The 25,550-nt window shown below is 42.3% G+C and overlaps 1 protein-coding gene across 10 annotated transcripts in view; it reads right to left on the bottom strand.

The window, feature by feature from the left end:
- Positions 1-25,550, bottom strand: part of KLHL3 (kelch like family member 3) — a 278,704-nt gene that overhangs the window by 99,403 nt on the left and 153,751 nt on the right. For 3 of the 10 annotated variants that reach the window (XM_019424266.2, XM_019424267.2, XM_053907469.1), the window contains 2 exons: positions 17,956-18,065; positions 1,675-1,794 (listed from right to left, as the gene is read on the bottom strand). The exons of 1 other annotated variant lie outside the window; for it this stretch is intronic. In XM_019424266.2, coding sequence (XP_019279811.1) covers positions 1,675-1,794; positions 17,956-18,011 — 176 coding nt within the window. In that variant the 5' untranslated portion in view covers positions 18,012-18,065. Of the gene's footprint in view, positions 1-1,674; positions 1,795-17,955; positions 18,397-25,550 lie in introns of those variants that run through there. 6 more of the 10 variants (XM_053907468.1, XM_019424269.2, XM_019424270.2 and 3 more) reach the window with 6 other exon arrangements.

Genomic DNA, 25,550 nt, shown 5'->3' with positions numbered 1-25,550 from the left:
GGCTCAGTCAGTTAGGTGTCTGACTCTTGATTTTGGTTCAGGTCATGATCTCACTGTTCATGGGAACGGGCGTCATGTCGGGCTGTGCACTGACAGCACAGTGCCTGCTTGGGATTCTCTCTCTCCCTCCCTCTCTGCCCCTCCCATGCTCTTGTGCTCTCTCTCTCTCTCACAAAATAAATAAATAAACTTTTTTTGGGGCGCCTGGGTGGCGCAGTCGGTTAAGCGTCCGACTTCAGCCAGGTTACGATCTCGCGGTCCGTGAGTTCGAGCCCCGCGTCAGGCTCTGGGCTGATGGCTCGGAGCCTGGAGCCTGTTTCCGATTCTGTGTCTCCCTCTCGCTCTGCCCCTCCCCCGTTCATGCTCTGTCTCTCTCTGTCCCAAAAATAAAATAAAATAAATAAATAAATAAATAAATAAATAAATAAACTTTTTAAAAAATAAATTAATAAAAGTAGTTCAAGCCCCTACTCAACAAACACATCGTTAGCTATATGTGCTTTTTACTTATGCCATTGTCTCTACCTGGAAGACTTCCCCCTAATCCCGCCACTTTTCATTTCTTTAACTCTTACTTGTCTTTCAAAATTTAGCTCAAGCATCATCCCTTTATAAAGTGTTCTCCAAAAACAAGTGTTCTCCAAAGGTGGCGTATGACATATTTGCTTTCATAGTACCCTTTCAGAAACAAATAATTATTGCACTTCTATCAACTGACAGGCGCCTGATGCATTCCTCATTCATAACACCTATTTTGTATTATGGGAAGGTCATTTTCATTTAACTATTTACATTTTTTAAGCTACCCATCGCAGAGCCTAGTCAGTGCCTCTGGGCATCTTTGGTAAATGCCTTGAAGAGCCCATGAAGTACCAGGTGCTAGAGATCAAAACGATTCAGAAGTTGTCCCTGCCCTCAGGGAGCTCACAAACAACAGAGAAAAGAGGAGACTAGCGATTATAGCTCACAATAGGGCTAACTATGCTGTAAATAATGCTGTGGGCAAAGGAACCTTCTGAGTTCTCTAGTAGGGAGGAGACTGGGTGTAAAGCCTTTATAGAGAAAAACATGTTCAGCGTCCCAAATCTGTTTTGCAGCAAACTCACCAAATGCACATATCAGCTTTATAAATAGCCTGCACACACTCACTATTAGCCAGCCTACAAAGGATGAGCACATTTGCATTTCATTCCTTCCTTTACACAGTTAAACTACATTGAAGAAGCTAGATATTTTTCCACTTACATAGCTGTCTTAACAAGCTAAGTTCAGACCAAGGAATGAGGGAGGGAGGCCAACAGAAAATGTGTAGCACCCACAATCTTTAATCTGCAACTATGTGTAGGTATTGCAATCAGTCTATTATTAGTCATTAGGCAGCTGGTTTGGTTGGAAACCAAGTTTATGAACAGAACTGCTATAGCCATAAAAAATTATTCCTCTGTGATTAAGGAGTACAATGAAAAGTGTTAAATAAATGCAAAGGAGATAGAGTACTTTCTGAAAGCCAATCTGTCTCAACTGGAGTTTAAAGGGGAAGCCAAGTGACTGAGAGTAGGTGGGGAAGAGTCAGAATTCACTAGGTGGTGGTGTTCCGACTTCTGTTCTCAGTCTCTGATGACACTCACTCAACAAGCTCTTCCCAAAAGGGCACAGGCAAAATAGGAAAAGTACCTCCGCAGTTCATTCATCACCTTGAACGCCTTCCCCATGTGGGCAGAGTTGACAGTGATGATCCTCTGGTTCTTCTCATCATCCCCAGCCTGAACCGGGGGCTGAGAGTTCGGCTTGATGCTGTGAACAGGAAGAGAGTGGGAGGGGAAAGAGAGGATCACATGTTGGTAAACCCAGTCACCCAGCTGCTACAACTCCGTGCATTTGCCCACCCACCAGAAGCATCTTTGTCAGCTTGTTCTCTTTGTCACAGACCCAGCAGGAAAAGAAAATGCATTGGGTCAGCCATTTCTGCAGGATCTTCCAGTGCAAACTACATTCCTCTGGTGGAAGCTGGGTCCTAGCTCAGCTACTACCATCACGTGTGCGACTTTGTGGGATATCCTTATCCTCCATCCCCCATGCCCTAAAGGGGTGGAGGAGAAGGAGGGAGACAAAGTGACCACTCACTTCATAGGGAAATTTGTTCACTCAACAAAAATTTAATGGAGGCTACCATGTACCAGGCACTGTATTTAAATTTAAGGGAGGGGCACCTGGGTGGCTCAGACGGTTAAACGTCCGACTTCGCCTCAGGTCATGATCTCACGGTTTGTGAATTCGAGCCCCGCATCAGACTCTGTACTGACAGCTCAGAGTCTGGAGCCTGCTTCCGTTTCTGTGTCTCCCTCTCTCTCTGCCTCTTCCCCACTTGCACTCTGCCTCTCTCTCTCTCTCTCTCTCTCTCTCTCTCTCAAATGTTAAAAAAAAATTAAGGGAAACACAACAAACAAGGCACAGACACTGCTCTCACAAAGCTTACAGTTCGGTGTAGGAGAAAACGAAGTAAAAACCTAAACATCATATCCTATGTATCACGACTGGACATAAGTGCAGAGGATGGGCAACTACTCCGGGGCTGGCAGTATGAGGGGAAACTTTCCAGAAGCTGAGGGAGAGCAGAAATCCCAAGAAAGAGCAAAAGCAAGCAAAGTAAAAAGGAAAATGGAGAATATCCCAGCAGAGGAAAGAGTACATACACAAAGACCTGGAGTACAAGAGTCAAGTGAGTTCAGTAAAACTAGAAGAGAGTCTCAAGAGCAAAGCCTAGAAGACCGAGCAGTCCTGTAAGTGTCATATTAGCAAAGCCATGGAGCTTGGATTTTACTCTGAGACAATGAGAAGCCATTAAAGGGAGAGAGAAGTAGACAGGGACAGGTGAACACATCTGTCCTTAACAAAGATCACATTGCCTGCGGTATGGAAAACAATATAACAGGAATGAAAGCTTTTGGGAAAACAATCCCAGGGTAAGACAAGGGACTGTCATTATTATGAAAAGAAGAGCTATCCATGTGGGCTAAGTACGCAAGTGGTGACTTCCAAGTCATTCACAACCTCGAAGTCCTCTATACAGAAGACAAACACTCATATCCCTATGGATGCCAAGTAGGTGCCCAACAACTCCTAAGCAATATGTCTCAGCTTTATGTGGGGAGGAAAAAAAATTATCGAAAGAATGGTCAATGGTCAGTCAGTTAAACATCTGACTTCGGCCCAGGTCACGATCTCCCAGCTCCTGGGTTCAAGCTCTGCTTGGGGCTCTGTGCTGACAGTTCACAGCCTAGAGCCTGCTCCAGATTCTGCGTCTCCATCTCTCTCTGCCCCTCCCCCACTTACAATATCTCTCTCTCTCTCAAAATAAATAAACACTAAAAAAAATTTTTTTTAAAGAATACACAAAAATGGACTTCTTTTCCCAACCTAATGAAACTTTTCAGCTCCAAGGTCAAGTCCAGGACCTTGGAGTTACCTCTGTTCTGATAAGAAAACAGGACCTTCTCCATTTGTGTAGATTTAGAGACTCACAGTTCACTCCAACTCTCCAACTCTAGTTTAAAGACAGTTTGCTTTGCCTTTGCCTGGCGTGCCTCCTTCCACGCCACCACCTAGACTTGCAAACTGGCTTGAGAAAGGGACTTCTGTGGTTAAGAGAATGTTCCAGAGACCTGACAGTCTCTACAGATCTTACAGTGAGATTTGTAACTACTGGAACAATCAAATCACAACCACCATGCAAGACCTACAGTTTGTCTGACCATCACAGACTCCTCTTTTGGCCTTCCTTCCCCACCTTCAGTTCAGCATGCAAATATAAGCCACAGTCATCTGAACTTTGGGACTATTTGGATTCTGGGGGCAAAGAAGTTAATTGATCAGGCACAGGAATATAAATATCAAGAGATACACAAAGGCAGATGATTAGAATTATATGTTGTTGTTTTTTTAACGTTTATTTATTTTTGAGACAGAGAGAGACAGAGCATGAATGGGGGAGGGTCAGAGAGAGAGGGAGACACAGAATATGAAACAGGCTCCAGGCTCTGAGCTGTCAGCAGAGAGTCCAACGCGGAGCTGGAACTCACGGACCGCGAGATCATGACCTGAGCTGAAGTCGGACGCTCAACCGAGCCACCCAGGCGTCCTATAGAATTATGTGTTTAAGGAGGAAAAGAAAATCTCAAAACTGAAGATAAGATCAACATGAAAGAGCATCCCGGAAAGTTGAAAAACTTCATGTGAGAAATCCCACAAGTGTTATTTCTTTTAAAGTCAATGTTTTTCCTACTCCAAGCCAGAAGATCTTATTTTCTATTTTCTACTAGAAGTTTAACATTTTTGCTTTTGTTTTCTAAGTTTATTTATTTGACAGACAGAGTGTGTGAGCAGGGGAGGGGCAGAGAGAGAGAGGGAGACAGAGGATCCCAAGCAGGCTCTTCACTGTCAGCACGGAGCCCAACATGGGGCTCGATCTCATGAACAATGAGATCATGACGTGAGCAGAAATCAAGAGTCTGACCCTTAACCCGCCCAGGTGCCCTACATTTTTGCTTTTGATTAATGGCCCTTATTTAATCTGATGTTGATTTTTATGTCCTGGTGTGAAATAGGGATTTAATTTTTTCCATATGTTCCATTTACTGAATACTTATTTTTCCCACTTACCTGTCATGCCACCTTAAGTCATGTCAAAGTTCCAAATATAGGGATCTATTCCTGGACTCTCTAAGCTATTCCATTGGTTGGTTTACCTGTCCCTATGCCAGTACCACATTATTTTTGTAACTTCATTATAAAGCTTGATATCTGACAGGGCAAGTCTTCAATCCAACTATTATGCTTCAAATGTGTCTTGACTATTCTTTCTTTATTCTTTCACACAAATTTTAGTATCAGCTTATTAAGTTCCATGACATATTATGAGATTTTGATAGCAACTGTAATGATTTATAGATCAATTAGTATAGAACTGATATCTTTTTGATATTATGTTTTCTGATCCATGAACATGGAATATCTCTCTCCACTTATTTAATCGTCTTTAATGTCAAACTTTTATATTTTTCTTAATGAAGACTTTATACATTTGATTAAATTTATTAAGTACTCTAGGGCTTTTGTTGCTGTTTTACATAGCAATGGTGTCTTTTATGAATTTTATTTTCTGATTGCTATGGTTTATAAAATGCAATTGATTTTTGCAAATTACTAAACAGCCACCTTACCAAATGTTCCTATTATTTCTATATTTGAAGAGTCGATAAAGTGTTCTATGTAAACAGTCAAATTAACCTGCATATAATGCCAGAGGGTTTTTTCTCCCCCTCCTTTCCAATTCTTAGGTGTCTAATTTTTTTTTTGAAAGAAATTTTGCACTGGCTAGGATAGCCACACAATGTTGAATAGAAAATGTGCTAACAAATATTCTCGTTGTCTTTCTGATTTTAAAGATGATGTTTTTAATGTTTCTCTATTGTGTATGTTTGTTGTAAAATTTTTATAGATAACCTTAATCAAATTGAGAAAATTCCCTTGCATTTTATTGCTTTTTAATCATAAAACTATACTGAATTTATCAAATATTTTTGTGAATCTAATGAAGTGATCACATGGATTTTTCCCTTTAACCTTTTAATGTGGTAAATGATACTAATATATTTTCTAAAATTAAACCATATCTGCATTTCTGGGATAAATCTAGAAACTGTAAAAAAGACTGCATAAATATTCACCATAAATGCTATCTTCAAACTATAAAGAGCCTTAAAAGCCAAGGGAAAAAATATATAATATGATATTGACCAGAGAACCACTGAAGGGTTCTGACAGGGAACTAATAAGATTAGAGCTCCTAAAAGCCCAGTGGACAGACAGATTCAGTTCCATTTCACATATATGGAGATGTAGAATAAACACAGCCATTTTGGAAGCAGTGACAATAATCTCCAGTGTGACTAATGGGCAGGAAGGCTTGCTCTTCCTTGTTGTGTTGCTTTTGCACTTTCCAGTGTGTCAAAATGGTCCAATGAATCAGTCCTGTTAATACAATGTTGTGTTTACCAAAAGGTCTCAAACATAGATTACCTATTCAAAGGATTAAAGCTCAACAAAATGCAATTCATACCAAAGCCTCCCTGAAAGAAGTGACTTGGTGATGCCCACCGGGCTGGTTAGGGAAAGGACATCTGGTCTTCCCACTATATCTGGAGCCCTTCCCACCCTTGATACAGGGGCAAGGCTTGACATCAGACAGATCCTAAGGTCTCTTTCTTCCCCTGCTCTGCAGCTCTGTGATGACATGGGAACTCTGAAGTAGAGTCTAGATCTCTGCTTTCTGGAAGGTACAAGCTTCGTGGCAACTCAATGACCTTCCAAGGAACAGGAAAGTGAGGAAAGAGAGAAGGTGAGTGCTCAGCGAAGTTAAGAATCTTGTACAAGATCACAGAGATAATAAGTTATAAAGATGGAAGCTGAGTTCAGGTGTCCCTGACTTGAATCAACCCAAGCTATTTTCACCAGAGTCTACACCCTCCAGCAGGATAGAATATACATATATACAAGCGTGCAAACACACATCTCAACCTAGGGTCACATGGCTCAGGCAGAGATACTAAATATCCCCATTCCCTCCCCCAAATCTTTCTCCCTCCATACATACCAAGTCTTAATTAGTCCCTATACACAGCCCACTCCCACTCTCTAAAGGCCCCAATGTGCTCAGTTCTTTATGCTAGACACGGCTGGTGGATCCCCCTCCCCACCTGTGAAACACAGACCACACAGAGGTATATTCCCACTCTCATGTCCATGTTCAGTGTCTATAAAATCATACTTTTCACTCTACCCAGACCCAGCCAAAATTAGACACACACACACACACACACACACACGCACGCACGCACGTTTCTCTAGGCAGATTCAATCACAAAATGTTTTCTCCTGAAGTTTTTATTAGCAAATGCCCTTACTCTAAGCACAAACTGTTTGATTTCTCCAAGAGCAAAGAATGGCTCCAAACTTGACCATCCCTTAAGTTTCAGCCTCTATTGACTCTTTTTTTTTCAATATATGAAGTTTATTGTCAAATTGGTTTCCATACAACACCCAGTGCTCATTCCAAAAGGTGCCCTCCTCAATACCCATCACCCACCCTCCCCACCCTCCCACCCCCCATCAACCCTCAGTTTGTTCTCAGTTTTTAAGAGTCTCTTATGCTTTGGCTCTCTCCCACTCTAACCTCTTTTTTTTTTCCTTCCCCTCCCCCATGGGTTTCTGTTAAGTTTCCCAGGATCCACATAAGAGTGAAAACATATGGTATCTGTCTTTCTCTGTATAAGCCTCTATTGACTCTTAAATACTGAGAACAAACTGAGGGTTGAAGGGGGGTGGGGGAGAGGGGGAAGTGGGTGATGGGCATTGAGGAGTGCACTTGTTGGGATGAGCACTGGGTGCTGTATGGAAACCAATTTGACAATAAATTATATTTTAAAAAAGTTTCAGTCTCTATTAAAACCATACCAGGTTTCAAGAACTTCCAGCCAGTCCAAATGAGGTAAGTGAGACTTCCAGGTTTCACGATATGGCAAGAGGCATAAAGCCTACCAAATTCCCTCCATAGTTGATATTAATTTATATATGCCCCTTCCACCAGACCTCAACCTCTGGCTACTTAACAAAGGAGCATTCATTTGTGCTGAGATGCTCAGAGTTTCAATAACATTCAAGTTGAGCCATATCTAAGATTTAAATATATCAACAACAGTAGACATGGTGAGAAAGTACTGGCCAGGCAGAATCCTTGCTGTTTCCTATAGAATTAGACAGAAATAGTCATCAAAGCCATTTTCCACTTAAGCTGCAGCAGAATAAGACAAGTCAACTTTGTCAAATAAGACAAGTCACTACAAATCTGGCTTAAAATTAAATAAATCTTACACACTGTCCTGTTAGTAGTAAACATACCTCCATGAACCACCACTGCTGCCATGGTGAACACAGGGAAGTGAGTAATTCCATGTTGCTGCTGTTGAAAGGCCAACAACCCCTTCAATAAATAGCCCAGAGAAAGAGAGTATTGCAAGATGGCTCAGACTTAATTCACATTCTCACTGATGCCATTTAAGAAGTCATACATATGAGGGGTGCCTGAGTGGTTCAGTTGGTTAAATCTCTGACTCTTGATCTTAGTTCAGGTCATGATCTCATGGTTTGTGAATTCGAACCCCACTTCCGGCTCCTTCCCAACAGCATGGAGCCTGCTTAAGATTCTGTCTCTCCCTTTCTCTACCCCTCTCCCCACCTCTCCCTCACTCTCAAAAGAAACAAACTTGAAAAAAAAAAGTCATACATATGAGACAGTCAAGACTCATAACCCTAAGAAGGATGAACATAGCTGTCCCTTCCTTCCTGGGTTCTCCCATTCTCTTTTCCCTTGGGCTAGCCTGTGACAGTGGCCTCTCCCATGTCTCCTACTACAGTGGCTATCCCCCATTCTGGATGCCCTCCCTCCAAGTACTTCCTGCACACTATTGCAGCATTAATCCCTAAAAGGTCATTCTGATCACATCTTTCAGATTCTCACTGCCCACAGATTTCTTCAGGGGTCATGAGGACTGTAGGCTAGAGGCTCAGTCAGAGCCACCTGCTTCCATTTATTCTGTGTATTGTGTGTCCATGTAGAATTTTCTTTCAAAGAACTATAGAGCTAAAAACCTGAAACATTACCAGACTATAGGATAAAGTCATGGTACCTTGCTTAGTATTCAAGGTCCTCCTTGACCTGGACTGAATCTAAATCCCAGCCCTATCTCTTCCTCAAATATTTACTGAGAACCTGTTTTCTACTGAGCAGATGAAATTATTCACTATAGACAGATTCTGCCTTCCTTTTCTTCTATCATAATCTAAATACCTGTTCTTTCAGGACCAATTAAGGTTGCCTCTTCTATGAAGTCCTCTGTATACTTCAGTCCTAAGTAATCTCTGTCTTCCTAAATTCCTCAAGTATTTCTGTCCTATAACTGAACTGGCATATAGATTTGATTATGTTTTCATGGTACCTATCTAACAACCCACTCCTCTCCTACTAGATGCAACATACCTGGTGGACAAGGAACATGGGTCTTTACATGGCTTAGCCTGCCCAGCATAGGGCCACACCCACAGCAGGCCCCCATCCCATGTTTGTCATCAATGAACTCTGACCTGAAAACCCTTCACTTGTCCCTACAAACTGATAAACAGTAGAGCAGAGTGGAAGAGTCTGCCTCAACCAATGACTCAAAGCCTAACCATTTATTTTTTTAAGTTTTTTTATTTATTTATTAGAATCCCAAGCAGGCTCCACACTGTCAGTGCAGAGCCTGATGTGGGGCTTGAACTCAAGAACCATAAGATCATGATCTGAGCTAAAACCAAGAGTCAGATGCTTAACCAACTGAGCCACGCAAGAGCTCTCTCCCCACCCCTTTTTTTCCCCCAGCCTAATAACTTAAAAAAGTGAATGTGGGATAGGTTTTCAGAGTTAAAATATAAATCAATACACACAAAATGTTACAGAAGTTCTAAATAAAAATAGAGAAGTTTTAAATAACAAGCCCTCTCAGCACACCACCTCCCACAGCCATTTCTCCTGCCCTCCCTTGTCCTCTAAATTCTACATACCCAAAGTCTATTTTGACTCCCTCACATTTTGCACAGTAACTCATACTCAGCCTATGCAATACTGATGCCCTCCACCCTCCCTACTCTTCCTCAAGCCTACTGTTCTTTCTGTATCCTCTATCTCAGAGGCAAAACCAACCGCCCACTCACCTATCCAAAGCAGAAAGTGGGATGTCATCCTTGATATGCTCTTCCCATTTTCACCCCCCTCCCATACAACCCCAAGTGCTCCTTTAATCTCTCTCCACTCCATTCCCTTCTCACAGTCATAATCCCCTTCCTGCCTTGTATACAACCATATCCTCCTCCCTGACTCCAGAGTGACATTTAGAGAATATTAGTAAGAGCAAAGGATGTTCTATGTGAAACCTCTCACTGGTTCCTCACTGCGTCCAGAATAAATCTCAGAGACCTCTCCTGGCCCTTTATAACCCCATCATTGCCCTGAAGACTTCTTGCTACTACAGTACTGAAATACTTGCACCTAAATACACCAGGCTCTTTTGCCCCACCCCACTCATTTCTACCAGCCCTTCAAGCCTTCATGCTGGAAGTCTTCCCTAGCATCTTCCACTACCCACGAGATTAACTTCCCTTCTTCTGTGTTCCCACAGTACTCTGTGCTTCCTTCCATATAAATTGTAATTACCTCTTACTTTTCTGTCTCCCCCACAGTGGGGGGGAGTGCTGTTAAATGTTTAACAGTTGGTTGCGAGGGAGAGAGCCCTGATTTGTAACATTTGCCAATTTCCATGGTGTAAATACTCCCACCATGTCAGATTTCAAGCTACCAACATGTTGTCACTGAGCATGTGGAATTGGAAAAAGATGTGCAGCAGCACACCATTATACCCCTACACAGTATTTCCATTATAAAGACACAAGAGTCATAATCTAAAAGGCATAGACCACAGTAAAATCATTGATTTGGGGGTATTCATTATTCTTGTCTATAATTTATTATTAAGTTATATAATTTATTTTTAGCAAAGAGCATATTTAATAGAATGACTCACAATATTCCTGACAATTTAACAAGCAGCTCTTTCAAATGGGTAAGTGCTGGCTCCAGCACATTGCTGCCAACCTTAGACTTTAAGCTCCCTGAGAACCAGGATGCTATCTAATTTCCCTCTGCATTCTGGACTTCTGGTACATGGCAGGTGCTCAATAAATAATCAGTGAGTAAATGATTAGATAGGTAAGTAAATAAGGTGTAACTAGCAACTATTCCATCTTTCCTCACTTCTCCTCATTAAAATAATTATGGCTTTGTGTGTCTCAACTCCCCCTCCTTGTACTCCCTAAGAAGGGAGGGTTCTTTCTTAGCCAGTCTAGTCCTCTGTGTTGGTCATACAGAATAAAGAGGATGCAGGGAGAGAGAAAGGCATCATCAACTAGAGAAGAGGGAAGGAAGCAAGAGGGGATGTTACTTAGTGTGTCAGTTCTTAGGCTCTTTCCATTGCTGAGGAAACTTCATGCAAGGAATGGAAAGGAGAACACTTCTAGAGAAAGCACGTGGGCAGGGTAGGAGACGGAAAAGCCTCAGAGCAGGCTGACTATGCAGAAGTGTTTGGGGGATCTGCCAAGTTAGGAGCTCCAGGGCACCCAGGGTATGAGAGAGTGTGGAGGAGAAGAAAGGAAAACCAAGAAATGCTGCTGAGGCTTAGGAACTGCCATCCCCTCTAAAAGCCTTCAAGAGATGCAAATAAAGTTCAGGGAGAGTGGGCTAATGGTGGGCCACATACAAAGAGCCCAAGCACATCATGTTCAAGCTACAGATGACAGAGAATAAAGAGAAGCAAAGTCACCTCAAGAAGGCAAAACAACTCTGAGACAGAGTAAGACTACGATGAATATGCTAAAATCCCTCAACAAAGCAAGTGTCGTTTAGAAAGGGAAACTGGAAAACAAGAATCAGACAGAGACAGCCCCTTGTCCAGCTCAGGGCACACTATCTAGGAAAGAGATAACTTAATCATCATGGTCTGACCTGGTTCAGCTTCAGGCCAGCCAGATCCTTGTGGTAAAGCTTGAAACCTATAAATATTTGAATGCCATAACTCAGTCCCTAGCTCACCATGCAGACTTTGGTAATTGTGGCCTCCCCCATGATCCTCCTTCAGGAATCAAGAATGTGGTAACAGGTCTTCAGGAACATCCAGAGCACTCTTCACTGAAAATTAATAAAGTGCCTTTCTGATTGTTGTACTTTGGGTTCTCATGAGTTCATCAGCATGACTGTGCTTCTCCAAGTGTGGGCAGCAGTGGGACAGTGACAGAATAGGGTTTCTCTACCTACAGGACTCTGAGCAAACTACAGAGATAGCGTGTATCCCAATCCTGAAGTTCAAGGTCAAAATGACCAAATTCAAGTTTCTACTTTTGGGTTAACAGAGGACCTGTCACTTGAAGATGGCTGGGCAGCAGGATTCAGGACTAGATGGTACAGTCCTGTCATCAAGAAACACCACCCACACACAGGCTACCACAAAGCCCCATATTCTTCATACCTTTTCAGTGGTGCCACCTGAGTTCACGGCATTAGGCTGAGCCCTTGCAACGGCCCACATGCACACATGGAAGATGTTCATCAGTAAGCTATAGCTCCTGGCTAAGAGTTAATAACAGCATTTACCGAAAGCTGATAGTACGTTAAAGCACTTTGCCTCCATGATCTCATTTTATCTTCAGAACCTCCCTATTATCCCCAGAAGCACTGAGATAAAACTCGTCTGGAAGTCCCAGGTAACTACTGAATGGAGAATTGACACTCAAACCCAGGTCTATCTGATCTGATCTGGCCTATGTTCTTAATAGCAATGTTCAATGACTTGGGACAATGTCCACAGCCTACTGGGCCAAGGGAGCTCAATCCTTCTGTCTCACTCCTTGAGGCTCTTCACTGTACAGCCAAACCAGGCCAAATGAAAAAGACTGAACCCTCTAGGACCTGTGACATTGCACTACCTTACTCCGCTGACTGTGGGGAAACTTCAGCGTATATTACAGTTGATATTATTATTAACTGTAGTGACTTCACATAAGTCCATTGTGATTGGTCAAAGCTGGGGAGCAGCTCTGCCATTCCTATGATGTGCTCCTTGGTCGACAAGCTCAAGAACAAGTATGTTGCTAATCACAGTCCTAAGAGCCCAGCTCACAGTTTTCTTCATAACCTGGAGTGGGGGAGGGGCAGGGGAATCTTTTAAGTGGGCTGTGAAAAAATGTAAAACACAAGAGAAGCACTTGTGTTCAGATAGACAGAATGACACAAGGAGAGAGGGAGGCTAAAAGAAAACACAACCCTTATTATGTGGCATTTCGAGAGCCAAGCTTCTATTTGGGTTGAACAGAAGAGCAGAGCTCTTCCAAGTGTATAGTCTTGATAAAAGCTTCAACAGACTTTGCTAAGTTAAAAAGAAAGTCCAGGAAAGTTGTGCTGGAAGTTTGAAAATCCTTATAAATGATTTTAAAAAGTTACAGAATTTCCAGCTTAAGAACAACTGAACTTATTTAATAGGAAAAAAACTAAGAATAAAGCATGTTCAAGTTATTTTTTATTATGGTTTATTAATATTCTTTTCAGGCTAACCTAGTTTTAGGGTTCATCCAGCAATTGAAGAGAATTAGGTCACTTCTACAATGGCAAATTTCATCAAATAAAGCACTTGCTTTAGAAAACTAACCCCAAAAATGTTCCTGTCTACATGTGTCTGAACATTCTAAAACCTAACAAGCAAAGTCCTGAAAACCCAAATCTGGGTATGGGGAAATCAAGTGGCTTCAGTGACTTTGTTTTTTACAGTTAAAAACCTTACTTCACCAACAAATATTTCCAAAATGGAAAATTTGGTTTCAATTATCATGGTTGAAATGCACATCTGCTTCAGGCAGCAGTGATGCCCAAAATTTTCTACAAGTTTCTATCCATGACTACTAGTAGTGGGAGAGGACTCAAGGAATGCTGTGGGAAGAGAGAAAAGACAAGGGTATTCAATACTTGCCTCTTCTCTGGGGGGGGGGGGGGGGGGGGTCTTGCTAGTATCTTACCTGGCAATGCCAGTCTCAGCATTTAAAGAATTATCAGCTAAGTCATGTCTTCTCAAAAAATATGATCTGTTCGTGGATCAAGGGTGAAAAAAATCTCTTCTGGTTCTGAAGTTCCCTGAGAAGGAGCAGGCTCTCTTTCATAAGGATGAGCCGTTCTCCTGTGAACTGCTCCCACAAATTCATGGCAGAGTGCTGGGTGCATGGTGCCCCTCTCAAGCAGGTACACACCAGTGCTTCTGATGAAGAAAACCACAATTTTAGGAAAAATGGACAACTAGTTTCCCCTTTGTATTATGCCTCTTCCGAAAGTTGTTCTCTGAAAATCTTGCAGATATATCAGACACTGAGCCTGGAAAAAAAATTTTTTTGAAGATTTTATTTTTAAGTAATCTCTACATCCAACGTAGGGCTCGAACTCACAACCCTGAGATCAAGAATTACATGCTTTATCAACTGAGCCAGCCAGACATCCCTGGAAAAAATTTTTTTAAACTGTAGCAATATACATAACATGAAATTGTCCATTTTAACCACTTTTAAGGATACAGTCAGTGACATTAAATACATTCATGTTGTTGTGCAACCATCACCAACACATACGTTTCCAGAGTATAATAAGGCTGATCGGCCCACAAGACTGATTTCCAGAACTGAAATAAAATCCTAAGAGCAAGAGCAACTGCCATTTTCAATGTCTATCTGCTCTACAAGCACACATACCCATACATACACACAATTTATCACTGTAGTAGTTGAAAGCCAGAGACCCTTTCCCTTCATAAAACAGAATGCAGAGTCATCTTCCTGTGACTGATCAAGAAACAGTGGTTCTTCACAAAGGGAGATGGGAATCTCAGCATCAGCAGGTCCCTTAGGGAGCTGGAGAGCTTGGGGGATACAGCAAAGGTGTGTGCAAACTCATATGTTCTTCTTGAGATTTTGACTGAACACAAGTGTATCTGGTTCATAGTTCCAAACCACTAAAGGCATCCAGATGCCACAGGAAGTCTATAAAAAGGAGGATTAAGGTAGGTGTTGGTGAAAACTAGCAGAGGAAATGCCAAGCCCCGTGTGGTATCTCACTATGAGGAGATGGATGGTTCAGGTAGAAGCAAGAGAAGGATCCTGATAAGCTCTCCCCAGTTTTCTCATGGCAAAAGTCCCACATAGGCTGCTTTAGATGATAAACATAGAAAGTCCTTAAAACAAGCTTTGGTTAGTATCCCAGCACGAGTCATGGGGTACACCAGGGCAATAGATGAACACCAAAGATAAAACAACGACTATTTACCTAGTACCTAGTCTGTGCCACACACATTTTACTAGATGCTTTATATATATATTACCTCATTTGATCCTCACAAAAACTCTATGAGGTACAGATACTGTTATTACTCCCTTTATACCAAAAAGAAAAATTATCTATGACTAAATGTGACACACTCAAGGTCACACAGTTCATAAAGGAGATTCACTGCAAGGCCTGTGTTACTCTAAATCCCAGGCTTTCAATTAATAGCCTTTTAAGGGAGAAGTTATTTTCATACCCTCATGGCAAAGAAAGAAAATTGTTCAGTAGAAATCTCTTGGCTGAAAAAATCTTAATGCTTAAAAACAGCCAATTAAGCTTCAGCAGGTTAAGTGCGGAACAAGCACACATTCAGGATTCCTCCAGTTGCTGGAGGTTTGACATGTGATCCTAGGCTAGTCACTCAGCTTCTCCAACCCTGGTTTTCCCAGGGAACTTGTAAAACCAGGCTACTTCCCCTGTTCTCGGCCTACAAAAGCATTCCATAGGGTCAATGACCCGTGCTGAGATAATAAGGCTGATAGCCAAAGATGAACCTATTGGCCAAAGGTTTCAATCTCTTCTCTCACCAAGTTTCCTCTTAGTTATCACTGCTTCCCACAAAAGTTATCAGTTCATCACCAAACAATTAGGCAGCACCTACTATGCATGCAGCCACACAGCGATGAGTGAGGAGTGTTCAGAGTGGCACCATCCTTACCCCCTGAAGACATGTCTCTGAGTCTGGGGGCTTGTAAGACACATGAAACAAAAGCACAAAAAGATCTGGTGGGTGGGCCTATTATTCTGTATCCAACTATGGACACAAACCTGAGGTACTGGAATTCAGAAGAACATCACCCGGGACTAGAAAAGCTGAGGTTTCCAACACAAAATAGGAATTTAAAACAGCCTTGTTAGAGGGATAACTTTAGGAAAAGAAGATGGGAAAAGGCATTCCAGGCAAAAGGAACACCAGGAGCTAAGGATGTGGGGCTGGATGGAGCAGTATACAGGATGTATGGTCACAAAACAGACCAAAAGATTGCTTGGTGGGGGTATGGGTAAGCAGAGCAAATGCAGACTGAGCCAGATTTCAGGGGACTTGAATGCCTGACATGGTGAGCTGGACGTGAAGTGGAAACAAACAGTAGTGAGCTGGGTGACATGGTGAACCTTGGAAGCTGCTCAATTTGTATTTCTTGACTACTCTCTGCCTCCAGTAGGGGAAAGACAAAAGAACATGTGCAAAAAGCAGGTGTTATAAAGCCCAGGACATCAGCCTTCCCAGCAGAGAGGCACCAGAGCATCAAAGAACAACAGATCTCCTAGAGGGCAAAGACTCATTACATTTCTGAAAACAGAAGATGCCCAAAAATGCTCAGGAAGCAGTACCCTGATCAGCTACTGCTAGTCTCACAAGGACCCTTCAGCCCCCACACACCACCAGTCAAGCAAATGAGCCTGATCCAGAACCTCTAAACCACGATTCACCTCGCCCCTGCCCTTCTACTAACTATCACACCAACAGAAGGTGAGGACACTACCCACCTCTGCTCCCAGCCTAGGAAACAGGCCTCCGGATGCTCTGTTGCCCAGCAGGCCACACAGAGTCCAACACTAAGCCCCTGTTGCAAAAACCACTGAGGGAGAAGCTGCATCAGCAGCACACTCAGACTAAAAAGTCCCAGACTCTTCCTGCGGGAGTCACATGGAGAAATGCAGTCCCTGGGGCCTCTTCAGACAGGAAGACACCCAACAATCATGCCAATTTTAACAGGGTCTAGAGATGTTTAATGGCATCATTCTGCCCCATGAGATGCACCAGTGGAGACAATACGTGCAAAAGAAAGTGTTTATTGAGGTACAAACCAGTGCTGAGTTAGATGAACCTGTTACCATTCAACCAGCCAGTTATCATCTGCATCAAACCTGCAACTCAAAGCAGCACTCCCCCCACCCCCGCAATGGTGCACTGCCACACCTCACCCCTCCCTGCCTAATGCTCCATGCTGTCTCCTCATCTCAGGAAAAATGGCAAGCCTTGTTCTCTACCAGCCGCAGACCCACAGAACCAAAAAGCTGACACAACAGGAGACGTTTTAGCACAGAAGAATGACCCACCCCCGCACTGCATAGAGTACCTCTGAAATAAAAGAATCAGATCCTCAGATAATAGTTTAAAATGCATATATGCACGTGCCTGCCAGAAAATAAACTCTCACTAGTTACATCCAGCTCAACAGAGGTACTTAAATTCCCTTCTGTTTATTCCTATTTCATAAGGAACCCCTGATGGACAGAGCAAGAGTTCCTCTAAAGCACATACCTTCCAGTATCATTCAAAAACTTTTCAATGAAAATGAACATCAGTTCAGACCAAGTATCATCTGAAGGGTTTCTCTCCTTCTTATTTGAACTTGTGTGTGCATATAGGCACACACGCGCACACATACACACACACACACACACACACCTTTTTAGAATAGACAGGAGCGTGGTATGCTAGCTAAAGATTTGAGCACTTCAGTGTGAAAATGTAAGCACCCCATGCCAGGCCAGCCCGCTGTGACATCAGAAACCCCCCACCAAAGAAAAACCACCCCTGGAAAGTAGTCAAGAAAGGGAAACGCCTCCTTGAAAGAGCCTGAGAAAGACAATCCTGATTCAGCCCATGCTGAAACTATACCCGAACACCACCAGGAAGTCCCTTCTTTCAGGGTGCTCCACTGCCCAGCAAACCCAGACCTGCCTTTGCGGAAGCCAGATCTCTGGAAAAGGGGGCTTCCCTGCCCTGACTCTGCTGTCTGCCCGGATCCATCGGCAGGGAGGTCTTCCGACCCAGCCTAGCCAATGCAGATACAAAAGCTAGTAGCTGCACCACAAGCATACGTGTATACACACACACACACACACACACACACACACACACACACACACATTTAATACATACGTACCTTTCACCCTCCATTGTGCGAGGCCCAGCGGGGGTGGTAGCCGCTGAACTGTGCATGCACCCGGAGATCGTAGCTCTGTTCTCGGTTCTCCCAGCCAACCAACAGGAGATCTGATCAGCAACAGTGATTCAGCATGGCTGCAAATGAAGCCTCCTCCCTCTCGATCCTCCTTCCTCTGACTTACTCCCAGCAGCTTCTACCGCAGAAGCGGCAGCAGCAGAAAATGTCTTACCCAGAGCTCCCTGCAGCCCTTTCAGCTGCTAAACGCAGCAACCCATTTGCTCCCCCTCCCCCGCAGGCTCGCTGCTGCTCCTCCGTCTCCTAGGAACAGCGCAGCTTCAGCGGCCCAAGTGCGGTGCCACCTTTCCAGCTGCCTCCACATCTGCCTAGGCATCCCCAGCTCTGGAGACTAGCTCACCCCGGGGGCTCCCATCTCCTGTGCCTACGCTGCAAAGGTTCAGGCAGTTCCTCACCAGCCCAAGAAACACTGGCCCCCGCCCTCCAACCCCACCCCTGCCCCCATAGGCTACAAGTCCGTCAGCCCGGCCGGATTGCTGGAATGAGGAGGCCCCTCTGTGGCTTGCAGTGGAGTATATCCACCTGGGGAAATCAGCTTATAGGTCACAGCTCACGTTCTGATTCCTCCTCACAAAATCTACAGTAGTTCTGACAGTCGGACAGATGGAGAGAAATTAGGGGGGAAAGAGTCTGATAGCTCTGAGAATGTGGAGAGAAATTTTATAAAGGGAACAGTAGACATAGGTGAAATGGAAACCAACCCTATTTTGCCTCCAGGGGCCAAAGATGACTGCAGTGAAGCCATCAAAATGAACACTGCACATGTTGATTTCCCTACAGGGTACTGAATGACCACAAATTTCATTGCACAACACTGAAGTATCTGCCCAAAGCACTGAAATTTAAATGAAACTGTGGCTCCAACTAGTCAGTCTCACTGAACCCCCATCTCCAGCCAAAGATCGCCTGTACCCTGTAATCTCCAGCTGCTGAGCTTCAATTTAGACTTTCTTAACTCTAAAACATCATCTTGGGAAGGCAGAAGGGCAGTCTGTGTCTCCTAGCCACAGCCAAGAGGCTTAATGGAAATTGAGGCAAACTGCCACTACTGATTGGTTAGCCACAGAAATGGGTTCAGAAGCTTCCTTAATGCCTCAGAAAAATCATACTTGAGCATCTCTATTCTAAAGCATACATGAGCATCTCTATTGGCAAACCATCCAGGTCAAACCTAGGCTTTTCAGGATCTATGCTACCACTAGCTAGCTGAGCGACTTTCAGCCAAGTCTTCTTCCCACTTTGAACCTCAGATCCTCCTCCTCTATAACACAGGATCAGTCCAGGGTCCCTTTCAGCTCTAAAATCACACGATTCAAAAAATGCCTTAAATGTTCCATTTTGTTTGTTCATCTGTAAGACTGTTTAAGAAGAAATTTTTATTAGACTCTTAATATTTTGTAGAGGTCTTCAGGGAGGTAACATAATGTATGTGAAAGCAGGAGAGATGACTGTTTATTCTATGACTGTTAAAATTTCGACCTGTTGAATTTCTTCATTGCTACAAAGCCTTGAAACAGTGGAACAGGGGAAGGGGAAGCACATTGAGGTAACAGAAACTAGAAGTAACTTTTACAGACCCTGAATGGAAACTGGTAAGGTGTTATTCTCAAAGATTATCTCCCACTGACACCTCAGTGTCCTCTTAGATGAGGCCACTACCCCAACTCACTCTTTCTCAAACGAGATGCAGTCTGGGTTATTTTATTTACATCCTACAGCCCTAGATCACCACTTTTTCCTTTCACAATAACACCCCTCATATCTTTCTCCCTCTGTCCCTTCCTCCTCTAATCAGCCTTGTGGCTCGGCTCCAGATATTTCCTCTCGAGGTGAATCACAGGGACCAGGAGAAGCTGAACACCACAAACAAGGAAACTGAATCCCAGAATCCGTGCCAGAGTGCAGACATCCACCAGGAAGACAACTGGGTGATTCATAAAAGGAGCATAAGAATAAGATAAGTCTTTCTTTTACACCTTTACACCCTTATTGACCATTTTCCCATACAGGAAAGGGGGGAAACGTCACATCTAATAAACCAGAGAGAAAAGAAAAAGGTCAGAAAAGGAAATACTTACAGCTGAGTATATACAGATTTCATTCCACAGTCAATATAAAAATTTTACAGCACTTCCTTCACAACCTACTTTTGCTGTGCTAACCAATGTCACTACAATGTATGTGCTGAAACCATATTATTGCTACCTGCACACTTTATTAACCATTCACTGTATCCACAGAGGTACAGAGAACATTCAGAGAAGGTCATCTAACAAAATCAGGAACAGAGCTGAGTCAAGAATCAAGGTCTCCAGATTCCTGGCACAAAGTTCCCACCCTAACCTTCTCTAATTTCAGAGCTACATTTTACATTTTCTACTTTATTATCCAAATGTTCTTTGGGCCACAGTCTGAAACTATTTGCTTTAGGCTAATTTTCCTGACTGAACTTCAGATTAAGAAGAGATGCTATTGGATTCTTGCAGCAGAGGAAAATCAAATGGAACCAAATTGGTGTCTGCCTGGTGGGGAAGAGGTCCCATCCTTGAACTGCACAGCAACAGTATCTTAGGCCCACCTTCCCACACCCAAGGCTTCTCCACAGCTCGCCAATTGTAGCTAGTGGCCCCAACTCTCCATCCAAAGCAATCTGCCCAGCCATCCACACCAAATTTGTACAGAATTCTTCAGCTTTATGTGGCTCAGGAAGAAACCATGTTAGGAAAAGAAACTGTTTTTATTTAACTGCTTTTGGTCTAGAAAGTTCTTTTCTCCACACTCCATCTCTCCACAGGGAGCCAGTACAGCATAGCTTATCTGGAAACAGTAAAATCAACCATTCTTTCCAAGTATCTTTTTTCTTTTTTTCACTTTTATCTTCCTTCTCTAGGCATTCAGTTCCTCACATCTGCAGACACCGTAACACAGTACAGGTCCACAGTACAGGTCCGCCACCTGTGTGTCAGAACCATTGGCCTAGCTGGTTAAAACTGTACGAATCAGGTGGTCAAAAGGCACAATGAAACTTTTTAGGGTTATGGAAATGTTCTGTATCTTGACTGTGGTAATACTGAGATGATTGTATACAACTACTACATTACATCAAACTAAACACTTAAAATGGGTGCATTTTATTTTATGTAAGTTATACCTAAATAAATCTGGGAAAAAAACAAAAACACTACAGTGCCAGACTCGACCCCCACACCTACAGAATTGGGGTCCAAGAAGCAGGAATTTCAATGAACTTCACAGGAGATTCTAATGCATAGCTAAATGTAAAGACCACTAAGAACAAAAGAAAAGAGCTCAAACCATCAGAATGAGAAAGACCAGGATCCAAGCGTACTTAGCAGAAACATGACCCTTGGCAAATTACTTTATGTCTCAATTTTCTCATCTGCAAAAAGGAGATAATAATAGTACCTACTTCCTAGGACTGTGAGATTTCAATATAAAAGTCTATAAAGCACTTAGCATACAACCCTGCCTGCAATAAGCACCAGTAAACATTAGATATTTTCATTGCCTATGCCAATGTTATCAAACTACAGTCTTCGGTTCTGAGGTCAAGAAGAAAGTCTGCCAAACTACCTTGTGCCAGAAGCACAGACCCAGGCCTCCCCTGGAGCCACTTCCACATCTCCCATGATCCCTGCTACCAACTGGCCACCAAGGACTAAGCAAAATCAGAGCTAAATTAAGGCCCACCCACACCTGTATCACCAGAATTTCCCCTTAGATTCTGGACCACCTGAGGGGTAGATTTCCCCTAGAGGTGCTCTGACTGCCCCCGGAAATCAGGTAGAAACTGAAAAGGAACTTGAAGCCCACAAAATCAGGTAGAAACTGAAAAGGAACTTGAAGCCCACCTTATCCCAAGTAATACCTGGCCTCCCTCAGGATTCTTCCCCTGAGGGTGAAAGAACCCACCCATGTGCTGGGTGGTTTCAAGAATTTCATAACACATGGCACTTGTGTCACACTTTAAAGCTTACAATGCGCTTCATGTCCCTCATCTCCTTTAACTTAAGGTAACATTCCCTGGAAATTAACAGGTACTTCCATCCCTGGCCATTTACTCTGGACGAGACTCTGTACTCAAGGCTTTACAGGTAACTTTCTCATATAATCATCATAACAAACCTGTGAGAATGGACTATTATCCCTGTATTAAATGTGAGATGTACACAAACACAACAGATTTTTGTAGACTGACTTCGTACCCTACAACTTTACTGAATGTATTTATTAATTCAAACAGGTTCTTGATGGAGATCTTTGTAGAGTTTTCTACATATAATACCATGTCATACCATGCAAATTGTGACAAGTTTTACCTTTTCCTTTCCAATTTAGATCCTTTTTATTTCTTTTCCTTGCCTAATTGCTCTGGCTAGGAGTTCCAATACTATGTTGAATATAACTGGTGAAAGTGGACATCCTTGTCTTGTTCCTGACCTTAAAGTAAAAGATTTCAGCTGTTCACCATTGAGTATGATGTTGACTGTGGTTTTGTCATATATGGCCTTTATCATGTTGAGGTACATTTCTTCTATATATAATTTGTGGAGAGTTTTTGTTATAAATGGATGATGAATTCTGGCAAATTTTTTTTTGCTTCTACTGAGATAATCATATAATTTTTATCCTTCATTTTGTTGATGTGGTATATCACAGTGACTGATTTGCAGATGCTGAACGATTCTTGCAACCCTGGAATAAATCCCACTTGATCACAATGTATGATCCTTTTAATCTACTGTTGACTAATTCAGTTTGCTAATATTTTGTTAAGAATTTTTGTATCTATGTTAATCAGGGATATTGGCCTGTAATATTCTTGTGGCATCCTTGTCTGGTTTTAGTATTAGGATAATTGTGCCCTCATAAAGTGAGTTTGGAAGAGTTCCTTCCTCTGTTATAACTAATAAACAAATTTAGTAAAGTTGCAAAATAGAAAATCAATACACAAAAATCTACTGCATTCTATATACTAATAATGAACTATCAGAAAGAGAAATAAAAACACTATCCCATTTACAACTGCATCCAAAAAGAAATACTTAGGGAGAAATTAAACCAAGGAGGTGAAAGGTCTGTGTACTGAAAACTGTAAGACATGAACAAAAGCAATTTAAAAAGATACAACCAAAAGGAAAGATATGTCATGCTCAGTTAGAATATCATTAAAATGTCCATACTACCTGAAGCAACCTACAGATTCAGTGTAACCCCTATGAAAATTCCAATGGCATTTTTCAAAGATATAGAACAAATACTCCTAAATCTTGCATGGAAGTACAAAATACCCCCAAATAGGCCAAGTAATCTTGAGAAAGAAGAACAAAACTGGACGCATCATGCTCCTTGATTTCAAGCTACATTACAAAGCTATAGTAATCGAAATAATATGGTATTACCACAAAAGCAGACACATAGACCAACAGAACAGAGAACCTAGAAATAAACCCATATATAAATGATCGATTAATTTCTGACAAAGAGTCAAGAATACAAAGTGGGGAAGGGCACCTGGGTGGCTCACTTGGTTAAGCATCCGACTTCAGCTCAGGTCATGATCTTGTGGTTTGTGAGTTCGAGCCCTGCATTGGGCTCTGTGCCGACAGCTCAAAGCTTAAAGCCTGCTTCAGAATTTGTTGACTCCCTCTTTCTCTGCCCCTCCCCTGCTCACGCTCTATCTCTGTCTCTCAAAAAAATAAATGTTAAAAAGAAAAAATACACAGTGGGGAAAGGACAGTCCCTTTAGTAAATGAGGTTGGGAAAATTGGAAAGCCACACACGAAAGAGTAAAACTAAACCAGTACCTGACACCATACACAAAAAATCAACGCAAAACTGATTAAAAACTTGAATGTAAGACCTGAAACCATAAAATTCCTAGAAGAAAACATCAGCAGTAAGCTCTTTGACAAAGGTCTTGGCAATGACTTTTTTAAATCTGACACCAAAAGCAAAAATAAATGAGATCACATCGTACTAAAACTCTTGTTCACAGCAAACAGTCAACAAAATAAAAAGGCAACCTACTGAATGGGAGAAAATATTTTCAAGTCATATCTCTGATAAGGGGCTAATATCCAAAATATATGAAGAACTCATATAACTCAACTGCATAAAAACAATCCAATTTAAAAATGGGCAGAGGATCTGAATAGACATCTTTCTAAGGAAGGCATACAGATGGCCAACAGGTACATGAAAAGATGCTCAACATCACTCATCATCAGGGAAATGCAAAGCAAAACCTCATACCTGTTAGAATGGCTAGTATCAAAAAGACAAAAAATAACAAGTGTGGAGAAAAGGGAGCCAGAGTCCACTGTTGGTGGGAATGTAAATTGTACAGCCACAATGGAAAACAGTATGGATGTTCCTCAAAAAATCGACAATGAAACTACATTTGATCCAGCAAATTCCACTTCTGAAGAAAATGAAAACACTAACTCAAAAAGATATCTATATATCTGCACACCCACGTTCACTATAACATTTTTCACAATAGACAAGGCATGGAAACAACCGTAAGGTTGTATGTATGTATGTGTATACACACACACGTACAGTGGAGTATTATTCAACCATAAAAAAGAAATCTTACCATTTGTGACAACATGGGTGGACCCCATTGGCATTACAAGTGAAATGAGTTGGAAAGAGAAAGAAAGATACCGCATGATCTCTCTCAGAATCTAAAAAAACAAAACAAAACAAGCAAGCTCATAGAGAAGAGACTAGTCATCATCAGAGGCAGGGGTGAGGGGAGAGAGAAATGGGTGAAGGGGGTCTATAGGCAAAAAGAAGTTATTTTCAAAAGTAATCAAATAAACATGAGTTCCACCAGAACATACATCATACATGTGAGGAAACTAAGGTTCTGAGAGTTAAATGGCTTGACCACAGCCTCAAAGGTTTGAACCCAGGTGTGCCTGACTCCAAAGATCAGTATTAACTACTGTGCATGGCAGGCATTTTCTCCCTCTTACTACTTCCATTTCAGAGATAAGCCAACTGAGGCTGAGAGAAAGAAAGCAACTGGCTCAAGATCACCCAGTTGACTAGGGGACCAAGTGGGACATGGAACCAGGTCCTCATAAGCCTGGCTTAACACCTCTTCCACCTCACCTATCAACGGGAGAACAACAGCAAATGAACTCCTTAAAGATATTAACACAGGCTGGTATCTAATGCTTCCAAACACTTACTACTATAAAATCCTTTACTATAGACTCCTCTGGTCCCTTGGCTTACCAATCAGACCTAGCCAAAGACTGCTCTTGGGGACAGCTGGGAGCACACCGCTGGACCCCATCTGAGTCAAAGAAAAACCAGACCAACTATACCAGCAAGCAGGGGGCTTCACACCACTGTTAGTACTTTGTGAACACTCAAATTCAGGACCTTTGTAAAAATTCCTTCCTCTCTGGAATCAGCAGCTGGTGCCCTCTGCTGGCAAATATGTACATCTCTTCTTAATAAAAGCTAGACCTAATCAC

This window comes from Panthera pardus, unplaced genomic scaffold (assembly GCF_024362965.1).
Source record: "Panthera pardus isolate Hobbes unplaced genomic scaffold, ASM2436296v1 HiC_scaffold_2, whole genome shotgun sequence".
NCBI classification, from domain to species: Eukaryota; Metazoa; Chordata; class Mammalia; order Carnivora; family Felidae; genus Panthera; species Panthera pardus.
The sequence above is the reverse complement of the archived record's forward strand: the minus strand, read 5'-3'. Positions and strand labels throughout refer to the sequence as shown.